At 36.4% G+C, this 16,364-nt stretch overlaps 1 protein-coding gene across 1 annotated transcript in view; it reads left to right on the forward strand.

The window, feature by feature from the left end:
* LOC100893563 (potassium channel subfamily T member 1) overlaps positions 1 to 16,364 on the forward strand; it is a 73,518-nt gene that overhangs the window by 34,100 nt on the left and 23,054 nt on the right. The window contains exons 6-12 of the mRNA XM_030997721.1: positions 7,670 to 7,778; positions 8,133 to 8,207; positions 8,657 to 8,740; positions 11,555 to 11,649; positions 12,313 to 12,502; positions 13,046 to 13,210; positions 13,893 to 14,029. Coding sequence (XP_030853581.1) covers positions 7,670 to 7,778; positions 8,133 to 8,207; positions 8,657 to 8,740; positions 11,555 to 11,649; positions 12,313 to 12,502; positions 13,046 to 13,210; positions 13,893 to 14,029 — 855 coding nt within the window. The remainder of the gene's footprint in view (positions 1 to 7,669; positions 7,779 to 8,132; positions 8,208 to 8,656; positions 8,741 to 11,554; positions 11,650 to 12,312; positions 12,503 to 13,045; positions 13,211 to 13,892; positions 14,030 to 16,364) is intronic.

Here is a 16,364-nt window from a genome sequence, read left to right on the forward strand (position 1 = left end):
AATTATGTGGAAGTGTGTATCACACACACCCAAGACACACCCTGCAATGAGCTGATCCAAGTTAGTGACCAATGAGGAAGGTTCTCTAGCTATGTGGGTGGAGTTTGATACCAGCATAAATTACAGGTTGGTGACCGCGCGTGCTTTCACCGTACCCAGTTCAGTGGGAGGTCAAGAAGCCACGCCCACAAGTGTGCATGTGACAAGCATGAGCTCTCCATCTGTGTGTATGTACAGTGTATTTGGGCGCCGGAGGTTTGTGTGTACATGTGTGTGTGACTGAGAGAGCACGCATGGGCTAGCATGTCCCTGCATGTCCCTGCATGGACGAGGCAGGGACATGAGTAAGACAAGTAAGACAAGTGAGACTCGATAGAAAGGATGGCTGTGTTAATCGGCTGAATTGAAGAATGATCAAAAACTTAAATTACTCACAATATCCAAGACTTTGTTGATTGATATTTCTAAAAATTCAATTATTATTGTTATCAATATTTTTGTATTTTATTTATATATGAACATTATTTTAGGGGGCGAGTCGGCAAGGGATGGATATTAATATTGAGAGAGAGAGACTCGGGGGAGAAGGGATGTGAGAGGAACTGACCATCGAATGTGTAAACATTTAGAAAGTTTGTGAGCTGAGAGTGCAGTAATAAGAAAAGGTACATGAGCGATGAACACATTGCAGAGAGAAGGGAATAAAGAGGGTGAGAAAAGAGAGAAGGGGGCTGGTTGTTTTATTGTTTACAAATTCATTCATGGGAATTACTGCTGCCAGAAAGCTGGCGCGCAGCGGCCAGGGCGTAACATTACACTGCGGTTTCTTTGATTATCTTTATCATCGGCTATTAGCACATTCCAAAATGTATGCAAATAACGGTTAACCGGAGCGAGAAATGCTAAACGGTTTTGATGAATGCGGTCGGATAACCGTCGGTTAAACGGTTTGACTCAGGCCTAGTGTGAAACTGTGATTGATTTGGCGATGCACGATTCGATTCAGAATATGAGCGCTGCACAACCGGTGCGGCACGCTGTACACATACACTGTCACAGAGACTAGACCGTAGACGTACGTTCGTAAACAAGCTCAAGCCAGCGAACTCCGCTCGCAATAATTTAAAGAGGCCAGCTCCAGAGCTCGCTCTGCGTCCAAATGATCACCCGCATTGGCATTGCTATTTATACTTCGTAATCCTAAGTTAGATCTACCGTATTGTGAATAAAAAATGAAAATTTGTACTCATATGTACTCAGAACTTTGTCCAACACGGATATAATCCTTATATCTATTTGATAATTGTTTCAATACAACAACAAAAAGGTTTTTTTCTGGATCTTTTCTTTTCGTGTTGTAACATTTTTACTTTTACTTTTAGCGATCTATTTTACCGATTCGAAAAACAGAGGTGGCATATTGCATATAAACGTTAAGCGCATGGCGATTGGAAGAAAAGTACCGAAAACTATTTTTTTTTCGTAGGCCTAGAGTCTATAGAAATAATTATTAATTATTATTTTTTAATTTTTTTATCCCAAACGATTTTCTTCACTAGCTGACAAGGTCCTGTAAACGTCAGTTAACCGTTTTTGCCCAGGACTACCTTGTATCATTATCATGTAATTCAAAATTGTAGATTCATCACAAATATGATTGATTTATCAGAAACAATAATGGAGCATTTTCATTTCATATTGTATATCATATGAAAAGTAAGTTATTCAGCCAAAATATTCATGATCTTTATCATTAAACTATGGCTCATACAGTGTGGTCATATCTTCAAAAATAAGGCTAAGATAGCACCAGAGAGCATCTAAAACCCTAAAGCTTCCAGGGCCCTTGGGCGGGCCCTGGACCCCGGCCGCAAGGGACTTCGCGCTCGTGATGTGCGCTTCGCGCACATGGTGATGTGCGCTACGCGCACAGAGATTTTTCTTTTGCAATTTTAGTAGCCTCCTGTAAATCATAAATAGCCTGCTATCAGAAAAATTAACAAGAACCCTGAATGTAGTATGAACAAAGCAGTGCAACTCATGAAGAGTAAGATTAGCAAGGACAAGGATAAGGACAACGGGTGAGATCTTCATCCCTTTACCCTCATCATAACTGCATATTTCAATTGCACTCATCCTTTGCCCCTTGGAAAAATAGTACTTTGCCAGTCCCTCCTCAGATAAATAATTTCCACTTTTCTTTCTCACAGCTTGGTATATTTGTATAATATCTCTCCCCTTTCCTCTCTCTCTCTCTCCCTCTCTCTCTCTCTCTCCCTCCCTCTCTCCCTCTCTCCCTCTCTCTCTTTGTTTGTCTCTGACCCCTGTTACACATACGTCTGAAAGTGGACTGAGGCCGGCCCCGGAGGCGGCTCGACGTATGTGTAACACCAACTTTTTTTGAAAAGCCGGACTGAGGCCAGGTGGACTCAGTCCACCTCTGGATGTGGTTTGAGGCCGACCTCAGTCCCGCAATCAGAAGTTGTAACACCAAAGTGGACTCGGGGGCCGGCTTATAAGCGGAAGTGACGTGACCTGTCATCATTATATCAACATATACATCGGGCGCCCTTTGCCACCTTCTCTTATGTTATTCTTTGTTTTTATCATTCTATCATTTTCTCTTTCCATCTTTCCTTAAGTTATTCTTTGTTTTTATCATTCTATCACTTTCTCTTTCTGTCTTTCCTTAAGTTATTCTTTGTTTTTATCATTCTATCACTTTCTCTTTCCATCTTTCCTTATGTTATTTTTTGTTTTAATAATTCTATCACTTTCTCTTTCTGTCTTTCCTTATGTTAATCTTTGTTTTCATCATTCTATCATTTTCTCTTTCCGTCTTTCCTTATGTTATTCTTTGTTTTTGTCATTCTATCACTTTCTCTTTCTGTCTTTCCTTATGTTATTCTTTGTTTTTATCATTCTATCACTTTCTCTTTCTGTCTTTCCTTATGTTTTTCTTTGTTTTTATCATTCTATCACTTTCTCTTTCTGTCTTTCCTTATGTTATTCTTTGTTTTTATCATTCTATCACTTTCTCTTTCTGTCTTTCTCTCTCCCCCTCTGTCTCTCTTTTTATCTCTGTCTCTGTCTGTCTCTTTTTCTATCCCTCCCTCTCGTTTTCTATCTCTCTCTCTCTCTTCCTCCCTCTCTCCCTCTCTCTCTCTCTCTTCATCTCTGTCTCTGTCTCTCTCTTTTTCTATCCCTCCCTCTCTCTATCTCCCTCTCTCTCTCTCTCTCTCTCTTACTTACAATATTGTGGTTTCTGGTAGCTTACTCTTGAAATACAATATATGAAAAATGTAAACGTAATGGGAATTTCAGTCTCTGATTCCATGCTCGTTTCATTTTGTATACATAGACATGGGTAGAAAACAAAGGCATTGTGACCCTTATCAATTCCTCTCCTTCTTTTCATGCTGTAAATGGGAAATGCCTTCACATGGAAACCATATCCTTGGCTTTCTTTGTGTTTGTGAATTGAAATGCAATGAATTTTTATTGCTTTTATAACATCGCCCATGAGGTTGTCATGGAAACTCAATTTTGGTGAAATTCACCGCAGATATTAAAAAAATGTATGTTGCCGGAATTGATTTGATAATGCTTGTACGTGTGTAATGAACATGTTTTCATTACATCCAGAAGGCTGGAAAGTTAAGTTTTGATCTTCTTTTTTTACAGCAGAATGAACTTTAATAATTTAAAGGAGTTTTTGATCAGTAGTTCCAAGTCAAACACTTCTAGTACAATATGCCCTTTAGCATGCAGTAATCCTTACTAAAGTATAGTATTTATCAGTTAAAGCCTCTTAGAGTATAGGTAACAACAAACAAGGCATTGTAGTTTGTGAAAATTAAGATCAGCAACAACTATTTGTAAGGATCAGGGGTTATGATTTAACTGTAAAAGATGAAAGTATATTTTGTGTTACAGTATATATTTTACTTTTACCCTTTTTTTTTGTTGTTTACATTGTTGCTATATTTTCTTTAAATGTATGTAAGATTTAGGCTTTAATCTAGATTTTCTTTACCTCCCTCTTTCTTTACCTTCCTTTTTCTTTCCTTCTCTCTCTTTTCATAGTTTTTTTTAAATCTCTTTCTCTCTTTCTCTTTATATCTACTCATCTTCTTTTTGCGATTAAAATTTAAAATCATCCAAACCTGCTTATTGATCTTTTGTTTCCTAGCCTTTTCCTCTCTCACTTTCTTTCTTCACATCAGCTCTCACCCACCCTTCAAACCATATTTACTCACTTGATCGCTTATCCTTCCGATATAGGAGGACAGTATAGTGACAGTTAGAGAATCGAAACTGATTCAATAAGAAATGAGACAATGTTGACACAGCTTGCCCCACTGGCCGAAGCGGTGGGAATTCTGATTGAATTTGGCTCCGCAACCAGATCTAATGTTCAATTAGATGGTGTTTGGAATATATGCTTGCAAATGCAGCTTGTACTGAATTTAAGCCATAACCCACAGAAATGCAGTGGGTTCTTATACTAAGCAGCTATGTTAGAGGTAGAAAAATCCAGTAGACATCATTAGGTTTAGATAGACTGTTGAATCGATAATATACCTTTTTAAAAAGCTTGTGGTACTTAGCTGGGAAAGTTAGATAAAAATGTGTTTCCAAACAATAAATATATTCTGGTACAAAATTGTATTGCATGCATGTAACCCCATTTGTTTTAGAGTTAGATTGGCTCTCAAATCAAAGTTGTCAACTTAAAAGCCCAAGTACCCAACTTTAAAGCCCAATTACCCAACTTTAAAGCCCAATTACCCAACTTTAAAGCCCAATTACCCAACTCTCTAAAATCTGGCTTAATCTGGGATTCTAACAAAATATTTAAAGCCGTGAAGAATTTTGTTTAAATGTTGAACATAATATGTCTTCGTTTTTATATCACTGTAGTGATTCGTTGGCTTATAAAAACTCAGACAAATTGTCGAAAAATGAAGTTAGGTCAATACACACTTTTGTATCATAATGACTGCACAGTGAGTAACAGATTGTAAGCAAACCAGCAGAAAAATGGGTTTGATAAAGTCCTGATTCTTAGACCTGACTCTATGCTTCTTCAATAGAACCTCAGAAAAATATTAAACAATTCAATTTCAATTTTATTTATTTATCATCCAACAATGTGAAAACACATATAACAGTCATAAATACACAAATTACCAAATAATAGATCAAAGGAAACCTTTAAAAAAAGCAACACGCTTGTAAAACAGAACAAATATATACATTAAAAACCCTATACAGACACGGTACACCCCTACTCTCCAGCAATACAATCAGTGTTATAGAACTAAAGTCGCATTTGACATTTCCCCCGTAATGTAGCCATTATTGGTTCACATAGTTTGTCCAGGGCTTAGCTTATAGGATGTTAGTGTTTTTTAGCCTTGTCTGCTCTACATTTCTCTCTCTGAAAGTCTGCACAGTACCGCAATAGATTGTAATCAATCCAGTGCATTAGTGGGTTAGATAAATTCCTGATCAAAGACCAGACTAATTTGCTTCTCAAAGAGAACCTCAGTAAAAATTTCATCATTTTAGTATTATAGATCTGAAGTCGTATTTGACATTTAGCCATTGTTGGTACACATAATGTGTTCAGGGCTTAGCTTATAGAATGCTATTGTCTTCTAACCTTGTCTGTTCCACATCTCTCTCTCTATCTCTCTCTCTCTTATTATTATTATTATGTCTGCAAAAGCAACATAATCATCAAATTTCCCCCTTGCCTCACTGTTACTATGGCAACAAAAGGAACCTCTCTCTCTCAAATCAATACTTACTATATGCCTTGGGTAGCATTGAAACTAACACAATCGCAAGAGTGCTCAAAAACCGAGCTATTCTTTTGTTCATGTTATTATTGCACAGCAGACTTTGTCAAAATCAAGGAAAATGAATGTCTAATCTGGTGTAATCTTTCTTGTGCAATTTCGTTGATGCATCAGCCTGAATTTCTTCTTATATCACAGCAATCACTGACAACTTTTTACCAGTTTTTTGTGCATCTTGAAACATTTTCTCAATTTTTTTTTTTTTTTTTTTTTTTTTTTTTATAAATATGGATTTTAAAATTAAAAGTATAAATTTGAGAATATGTTTCTATCATAGATTCTTTTTTAGTTTTTCTTTTTAAAAAGAAAAATTATATGTAGAGGTGAAATAAATATCCTTCTGAAGAAAAATATCCTTCCGAAGTAAAATATATTGGCTACTTATAGAAGGGTAAAGGAAGATGGGGGCTAATTAATTTGATTTAAGGGCAAGCCCGCCCCCTCCCTCTCCCTTTTGTTTTTCTAGCTCATTGCTTAGTTGTTTAATCCTATTCCATCCATAAACTTCTCTGATTTCCTCTTGATTTCCACAATCAATCTCCCCACTACCAATGGGTATTTTAACTTATCGCTATTACGTCTCTTGAGAGCAAGTATGTCTGTATCTTTGGCACAGTGTGAATACTCTCTGCACTTGTAACTGTATAAGGTAATTCAATTCTCCCCTCAAGAACTAAAATGCCTTGGCGTCATCGGCAATCATAATTGGCTGTAAAATGAATTTCCTTTGAGCTAACTAAATTTCACCAGCCTGATGTTGGTGTAAGTCAATTTGTATTGATTTATCTCTTGTTCAGAGAATGTTTATCTTTCCTCTGCCATTTCAAAGCCGTTATTGCCATGGAAAAAGCTGCAGTGTCATTTTACATTTATAATAGAAAGCTCATAGATAATTTGAAAATAATCTGGATTTAGCAGACAGAGAGGTTTGTTTCCAGATTTGTGCATGATGCATAGATAAATGTATCATTTAATCCCTCTATAGATCTCTCCTATCTCTTTACTTTTCATTGACCTATATTTCAATTATTGAATCGTCTAATGAAAGCCATGTTGACATTAAGTTAATATTGAGATAGTTGCGCTAATGCTCAATTTGCTCTCAGCAAAATCCCCCCCCCCCCCCAAAAAAAAAAAAAAAAAAAAAAAAAATCATAATTATACTGAAATGAACATTATATTGTCTTATTTCAATTGTTACTAGTTAATTGTTGCAGTAATCCCAATCAAAGCTCCTTTGAAGCTATACCGGGATGTCAATCATGTCATGTACCAATGAAGGTGCTAAGGTGCTAAGCTTGTGTTGTGTCACATAGCACATAGACTATATACAATACAATTGAGAAAAGTGTGTCATTGCAAGTTAAAATATGCATGGGTTCCTATATAGCATGTAGGACCCAGCAGGAGGCTGCATCATGCTGATGAGGGGGTAGTACAGCCGGCCTCTCTGAATGTTTCTGGGTAGCAGTGAGTTCCTCTGTTGTCCAGTATTTAGTCATCTGCTGCAATGTTCTCTTGTATCTGTCAACAAGGAGTTCAAATAAGCCCTTTTAGCTATCAACAGATGTAACTTTTCAGAGAAAGAGAGAGAGAGAAAGTACACACAGCTATCTATATTACCTGAATAAGAAAGTGTGTTTTACCCAATTACAAGCTTCCATATGCTTCTAAATTGCATAGATGCCCTTCATCATCGTTATCAATTGTTATTTTTGTTGATACATATGGTAAAACTCAATTAAAAAGTCTAGCATATTAAATTCAATAGATCTTCTCTTTCCCTTCTTCATTCTTCATAGGCTTGCTATGCTATGGGTGAAGCGGACATCTTGGTTATGGGCCATCCAGGTTTCCATAGCGATCATAAGCCTCGCCCAGCATCTTCTTCTGATGTATCTACAACACAAGGTCAGTTACCTGGCTAAATGCCTGTTCACCTATGTTCCGATAAACCACGTATTTACAACAAATCTTGTCTAACCTGCCTTAAGTTCATAGAAATTTATAAAATGGTGCAGTGAATGTTAAGAATTAGCTGTGACATACTTTCATTTTCTTTCTAATCAAAAGCAGATAATTTTGATAATCCATGATATAAAAGTATAATATAATACTTTTGTGAAAGATGATGATGAGAATATGATACAAATAATCTTGATATAATTGAAATCTTTCTTTGTCTGTACTATTAGTGATATTGTGATGTTGAATTGGTGATGAGTGTGACATATTAATTAATCTTTCTCAATTTATCTGTTACAGGGCAGCATTCTTCAACAAATTTTCAGCGTGTATTTTTTTCTTGAAGCTGTAAACAGTGTGCCATTTATTGTTACAGTAAGTTTTACACTCTTTTTTTAGATATTATTAAGTTTTTACTAAAATTTGGTAAATGAATTTTAGTATAACATTTTGCTTAAAAAGATAAAATGAATAATAATTCCATACAAACTTCTTATTACTAAATATCAGAAAATGTAGGAGGGATTCTCTTTATTTTATGAAATATATTATAAATATCATGAAGATAATGTATAATTGTAATCAAAACTTTATTTTATACCAATTTATTATAATTTTACCAATATCTAACTGTTACATCATACACACTCTAATCATTTAACTTTGTAGTCTCTATCATTACGTTTTTATGCAACATCTTTCAATGTCTATCCGTCAAGATATGCATATATTTTGCAGTACAGCATCATAACCATGAGTCATGATTTTTCTTTTTTGAATATACCATAAATGATTGAATGAATGAATTGATTTCATTATTACAGATTTTCTGGGAGCCTCTGAGGAATCTTTTTATACCTATTTATCTGAACTGCTGGCTGGCCAAGTATCTTCTAGAAAATCTTTTTGTAAGTATCTCGTTAATAGTGTTGGCCTTCAAATCCTTTGAATACCAAGCCCACGACATTCATTTTGTAGCACTTAGTATTAAATGCTTAAAGCTAAATGTCATGAAATCAAGATAATTCATGCTAGAGTGTATAAAGACATGTCATTCCAATATCAGTCATATCCAACTTGTCAGCATTATCAATAGGCTTGGAATATCAGCTATTATTACACATATCAGACATCTGAGCTGGCCATTTACAAAACCGTATTACCCTAGTTTTCACTAGCAGTGGGAACGAAGGGGTATATTCTTTGTATTTTCCTTGGGCTCCCTGCTCGTATAGACTTTGCGTGTAGAGACGAGTGAAAATATAGTCTCATATTGACCGTGCCGTATCTTGTCACTTTCATTGCGCATCTATTAAACCTGCGCACTTTGCGCGCACTCTATTGTGACGTAATAATCACACCAAAGGCACACTGTTTGCAGTGTATCAAAAATTTCGTCAAGCACTGCTGGTTGACACAGTTTGTTCAGTTATTTGAGATTGTCATGGTTGATTTATGTATTTGCTCTAGATGTCTGATTTGGATAACAATAAAAATACTGACTGGCTTAACTTTCGGTAGATACCACATATATTGCCCTCACAAGACCCATATTGCCCTCGTCTTTGACTCAGGGCAATATGGGTCTAGTTTGGGCAATATATGTGGTATCTACCGAAAGTTAAGCCAGGCAGTATTATATAATTAAGAACCAGAAGGGTATGAACTTAAATTTAAGGTATATGTTATGAAGTTATTTGCTATCAATGAATAACAGCAATTGTAATCTTCTGAAGATGTTGAAGTACTTTGTGACGTGAGTATGATGTACCTAAAAGGGGTTTTACCTAGTTGAACTTCTCAGTTCGTCTGTCTGGAAACAAAAGGGCATTAACTCATATCATTTTATATTATAAGCCTTCTGACTCCTAACTGGAATGACAGCATCAGTAATCTTATGAAGAAATGGGAGTAATTCAACTATGGTGGCATCGAGCGGAATGTAACTGAGTTGCCCACAACAAATCCAATTTGATTCAATAGGACAGTTACCCTCAGGAGTATGTTCCCTGTGGACAAAATTACCTCCCAATCAATTACACCTTTCCCCCATGACTTACTCTCTCTCTCTCTCTCTCTCTCTCTCTCTCTCTAACTCTCTCTATCTATCTCTCTCTCTCTGTCTCTATCTCTCTCTCTCTCTATCTCTCTCTCTCTCTCTCTCTCTCTCTCTCTAACTCTCTCTATCTATCTCTCTCTCTCTGTCTCTATCTCTCTCTCTTCCGAAAGGACAATTACCAATATACGTTTTCATTAGTATGATACAGTTTATTTAAACTAGAGCAGTCTGAAGTCAATTATGTATCGTGGAGGTGTCGTGGTATAGTGGTTCATTCACTTGACTCTCAATCTAAGGGTTGAGGGTTCAATTCCCCGCCTGGCACTAACATCCTTTGGCAAGACATTAATCCATAATATGCCACTCTCCACCCAGGTGTAAATGGGTACCTGGCAACTGCTGGGCTAATAATAATTGCAGGGCCTTCAGAAAGAATGATGAGGCTTCCCTGGGTAAACAAAAAATATTTTAAAACCAGAAAGATGTTAATGGCTTGCTTGCATATGCTGTGATTGACCATGATTTCTTTGTGTTACTTTTTATACACACCTGTCATTCATTCGGTACATACAAGAGAATATTACCTCAGGATATGGCTTACACCTTCTTCTTCCACATTGGGTTAACCCCTCCCAGCATATTGACTCTTGCCCTTACTAAAGTTCGTGTCCATAGCCTTGCTAATTGATGATGCTATGTAGGCCTGGTGCTGTGTATTGATTGCCATTTCCATAATACATGAAGCTATCTCCACTGTCCTATTGGCTATGACTGAAATTATGTAAGAAAGTTGCAAGTAGAGGTGTTGTAGTATAGAGGTGTCATAGTCGAGTGGTTTAAATATGTAGACCGGAAGTGGTAAAATTGCGGTTCAAGGGTTTTGGGTGCAAAATATCCATTCAATATTGTTTAAATATTGCCTTCAGAAGGTTTAGATGGCAATACTTCAACCTAAATTGCCCAAAAAGCAAAAATATTTGCCCAAATGTTCAATGTTGAAGTGCATTCTCGATATCTATCCAGGCCGGATCGATATGATCATTTACCAAATATATCAGTAAGTAGGCGGTTTCCCGGCAAAATTTGTACCATCACGTATAAGTCGAAACATATTCTTTCACATGATTGGTAATAAGAGCTTCCATTTCATTTTTTGAGAGGGGTTGTGTTTCCAAAACCGGTCTTTACCTTTTAAGCACTTGACTGGAAATGCAACAGTCATGGGTTTGATCCCTGACACAGCACTATTGTCCTTTGGCAAGCCATTAATTTACATTTTCCACTCAATACCCGTGACTGAAATGGGGACCTGGTAGGACGAAGAAAGTCTTTTTAATCAAATATTTGCCAAATGCCCTCACGGTGACCATATGGTAGGAATTCTCCCCAGGTAGTGGAAATTGTGCAGGCTGTGTGCGTGATTGAATCCGATGACCAGGGTAATGATAATACCTGTAAGTATTTAGAGATGGTATTCCTAATTAAGCCCTACATAAATCCAGATAAATTATTATCATTAAGTATGGGGGAGGGGTAAATGTCTCTGCAAGTGCTTCACTGTAATCTAACCTACCGGTATTCCCTGCATGAAGATTCTTAATTCCTGGTCAATGCTTTGAAAACTTACGATTATGCGACTTTCGTGTTTTTCTCTCATTTTCAGAACGATCTTCACAGAGTAATGATGCGTTCTCATTCTGCCCTCTCCCAGCGAGTCATGATATTGTTTTCATTCATACTTTGCCTCATATTCACCTGGTAAGCACCAGTATTTTATTATGTAAATGGAAAATACATTTTAAAGATGTTTAAATGTCATTTTGTGTGATAAGATATAGTTTTATGAATTATTTATCCGATCAAAATTGTATACAAGATCACATGCATTTCATCATTGAATCAAATGAAACATTCACTGGATGTTCAAGAATACAAATGAATGACATGATAAACAATTTGGTTAAAACAAAGCATGGTAGCTATGTAGTGAGAAAGAAAGACATGAAAATGGAGATAATCTTCCCTATCCTTGTATTTAAAGGGCAAGTCCTACCCGTTTGCAAGTTGGACGAAGTCGAACAAAAAATACGAATTTTATTAAAATGTTCACAAAATTCATGAAACATTGACATGAGTCACTTAAGCTGTATGCAATTTACAAAGTTGATGATGTCATCAAACAGAACTCATGTTGCTAGTGGACCAGACTTCTGTAATACTTGGTCTCTTTGTGCAAATGAGAGTTGCAGTCAAATTTATGTAAATCTGTTCATATTTACTGGGTCACACAATTAATTTTCATCATGAAAAACCATTTGGAATCAATTTAAACCAGTTCACCTTAAATGCACTGAATCCTTTCCCAGAGTTCAAGATGAGCTTTAAACTTTACAACCTTCTTTCCTCCTTTTTTCTTGCCAGTGCCTGTGGCATGCACCACTTAGAGAGAGGGGACATCAGTACGAACGGCATGTCTTTCTTCCATGCTTTCTACTTTACAATTGTAACTTTCTCCACGGTGGGGTATGGGGACATTGAGGTCCGCATCTGGCCCTCTCAACTCTATGTCATCATCATGATCTGTTCGGCTCTCGTCATTCTACCAATACAGGTCAGATTTAAAAGCAAAATATGTTCTTTTATTAAAAGCAGAAAAATGAGATCAGTGAGAGTTTGAGGAGAATCTGATGCAGAATGAGAAAGTTGTTGGTTTCACACTCTAGTCGTCAGCGCTGTGGTGTACATTCTTAGCTTATTCCCCTTTTGCTTTTACTGAAAATTCCATAAATTTCCATTCCAAATTTGATGAAAAAATTGACCTTTTTTTGAGGGGATGTACTTGTACATTGTAATAAGGGAATAGGTGCTGCTTTTTAAAGGGGGAGGGGGTGGCCTGTCAGAATTTTTAAAGAATTGTGTCCCCCCCCCCTCCCTTGCAATAGTATGGATTTGCTCTTATCATAAGCAATAAAAAATCATTGCGATAGTTGGCTTCGAGTGAGAAGGGATTATATAGATTAAATTATAATAGCATCCATTAGCATGATGTACAGTTTATTTTTCTTTCTCTTAAGAGAGATAGAGGTCGGGGGAGAAGGATAGACAGAAAAAATAGCCGTCTTTATTTCTTGTGTTTTTTTGTTTAAATCTACAGTTGGAAAACCTGGCCTACTTGATCATGGAGAGGCAGAAACAAGGCGGGACATACAGCCGACATCGAGCACAGACTGAGAAGCATGTTGTCGTATGCGCAACCAACCTGCAGTACGATCTCATCGTTGATTTCCTCAATGAGTTCTATGCGCATAACGACCTCCAGGTATGTAAACTGTCGATCTCTATAATTATGAAGACTGCTTAGGAAACGGACAAAATGAAAAAAGGGGTCTTTATGTGGTCATCCAAACAGATGCACATCCAGTGGATGTATATTTGTTTTAGTACACATTGTGATATTAATCTACACAACATATAACAATCTTTACATTAATTGTCTAGATTCTAATCGTTTTCTTCACCATTTATCCACATTTTGTATTTGTGCCCTCCTGCTAGACACAGGATTTGATATGGGGTCCAAGGGAAACAAACATGTAGTACTTACATTTTGAAGGTTGATCCGTGAGAGTTATTTAAAACCAAACGTAACAGTTAAAAATTAGAACTAAATCCCAACTTTAGTTTTAAAATGATTTTTGATGATTTTTCATAAACCTAGTGGTACAAGGGAGGTTAAAACTCATCCATAATGATAAAAATGGTGCTTATAAAGCACTTACCACCGAAGTCTCTAAGGGCTACAACAAACAAAATACAATCATAAACAATTACATATTTAAACAAAACAATGCAAATAAACCTACAATTACAATACATATAAAATATACATCAATGTGAACAGAGTAAGTTAATCATCAAAAGCAATTTTGAATAAATGTGTCTTAAGACAAGTTCCATGTTCCATGTTCTTCTTCACCTATGCTATTTATTATTTGTTTTAGGATTTCTTTGTGGTTCTTCTGTCTCCTTGTGAACTTGACAACGCCCTGAAGGCCCTGCTGACCGTCCCTCTCTGGGCTCAGAGGGTCATCTACATCCAGGGGTCAGCGCTCAAGGATGGGGACCTCATCAGATGCAGGTATTTATCTTTACTTTCCGGCTTTGCAATTATTTTTAAAGCGGGACTGCACTACTTGTAGCTACTTGCTCCCTCTATATAGAAAACTTCCCAAATCGGTGCCTGTTGGTCCCCCATGTTGATCCTCTTTTCTTTTGTTAATTGAGAGCTGAGTTAATGAGATAGCCACCTATCAGTGACCTCGTTGTGTGGTCTAATCCCTTCTGGCCAAACTAGTGCAAACAGGCTTTAAAACTTTGGTTGCTTTCTTTGCCTCTGTTTGATCACCCGTTTGCAACACATGCAATTTGGCACAAAACAATAGGCACTAATAGACAGAAGGATTGTTTTGTGCAACTCGGTGGTTTTGCAAAGTTACCCATTTTTATTCTTGGTTTGCTTCATGACAACCTTTGTTAAGGCTGGTATTGATTTATCTTGCTTAATGATTTTCTAAAAATCAATCTCAATCTGGCTAATCCATCTCCAATATTTTTTCACCCACAAAAACTGAAACTGAAAAATAAGCTTGAAGCCTTTGCTATAAAAATACATTAGTTGTTGTGAAATAAATGAGTGTAATTAATTTTGCAAATGGATATTGCTCTTCTCTGCCTCAAGCTTATTGTAAGTGAATGATCATGATGACTTTTTCCATCTTAGCATCATATTCAAAATGCTTGGGGCATTTTTTCTGCAAAATGAGGCTTGTAAGAAATCTGAAGTGCATTTATGAAATATTGGGAAATGCCAAATTCTTGTTTTGATCAGAAAATATTTCGTCATTCAGATTTCGCTTCCTGTTGCAAAGGAAATTGCTATTTTGCTGTAAGAATCTCTTCTACAATCATAAGAATATTTTTTAATAACAAAAAGAGATATCTGGGAACCTTGGAAAAACACCAGGGAGATCAGCTATGTGATTCTAGGGAAACTCTATCCATCAAATGCTTTTTGCAATCCTTGAAATAAAACCCAATGACATTTAACAGGATAGAAGATAGGTGTCATGTGACAATGTGGGACTCTGGGTTGCCATGGTTTCTCGCTAACTTGATCACATGACAACCGGGGAGGCTAGAGGCCATTGTCCAGGATTACACCAAATTGTCAAGCGAGCTGATTTTTCAGATGAGAAAATGTTAGTGTTTTTGTTTTTCTAGCCCGCTATCCAAGGTAGGTATCGAGTAGTGGATTCTGTTTTCATAAAGGCTTATTCACTTGAGACACAGTATTATGTTTTGGCGTGTACATGTCCTTCAGAGTCAGGATTTTGGAAGCAACCAAAATTACATCAACTGTTTTCTACAGCATCCAAGTATGGTGTTTTTTATAACCCCAAAATAATTGTTTGATATAAATAATATGTCAAGAAAAATGCTTTTTGCCAGCTAGACTCTGGATCTTCAGGAACCATTAAATGCTCAGCAAGACACAAGATTTTTATTTAGAGGGATGAGATGAATGTTGACATTTTCATAACATTCATTCTCATTTAAACATGAATCCTTCAACTGAATGTCAGTCTTTTAATTTGTGACTCTAGTAACCCTTTCTTCCCTCTAATTGGAGATAATCTTTTGGTCTGCAAGGCAGTCTTCTTCAATATTAACTTATCTGTAGGTCCTTGAATGTAAGTCTCTAGAAGTCTCCATGCTAGTAGAGGATAATTTTTCAGTCTGCAAAGTAAAGCTCGTTGGTGTTAGGTTTATACAAGTATGCCTGAAGGAAAAATGTACCCCCTATGATTAAATGTTGCAACTTAATCATTCATGCAAGAGGCTTGTTACCCTAGCAACCCTTTCTTACCTCTAATGGGAGATAATCTTTTGGTCTGCAAATCAAGTCTCTAGAAAACCTATCTTCACTCTAATGGAGGATAATTTTTCAGCCTTTAAGCTAGTAAAGCTCTTTTGTGTTTAATATCTTTATACAAGTATGCCTAAAGGGAAAAATGTACCCCTAGCATTAAATGTTGCAACTTATCATACATGGAAGTGGCTTGTTTTAGTAATGGTAATGGTTTCATTGAAAATTCATTTGCAGCCAGATGGCTGAATTGCAGAATTGTGTACATTGCGTAAAAACATAGATAATTATACAAACATAAATAAACTACGGTAAAATTATCCAGCAAATCGTGTTAAGACATATCAACACAGTGAATGAATTTCCTAAATAAATCAGTGTACACCTATTTACAAATTGATAAAATTTGCTAAACAGGTAACAGTTGCTTAGATCTATTCCACAATCATATAAGACATATATGAAAAGATCGTTCAAACTAAGAGAGAAGAGAGAACAAAAGGGCTGGAGGGAAATATAAAAGAGATGTTGGGAGGGAAAATAGTAC

This window comes from Strongylocentrotus purpuratus, unplaced genomic scaffold, assembly GCF_000002235.5.
Source record: "Strongylocentrotus purpuratus isolate Spur 01 unplaced genomic scaffold, Spur_5.0 spur5_scaffold_4, whole genome shotgun sequence".
NCBI classification, from domain to species: domain Eukaryota; kingdom Metazoa; phylum Echinodermata; class Echinoidea; order Camarodonta; family Strongylocentrotidae; genus Strongylocentrotus; species Strongylocentrotus purpuratus.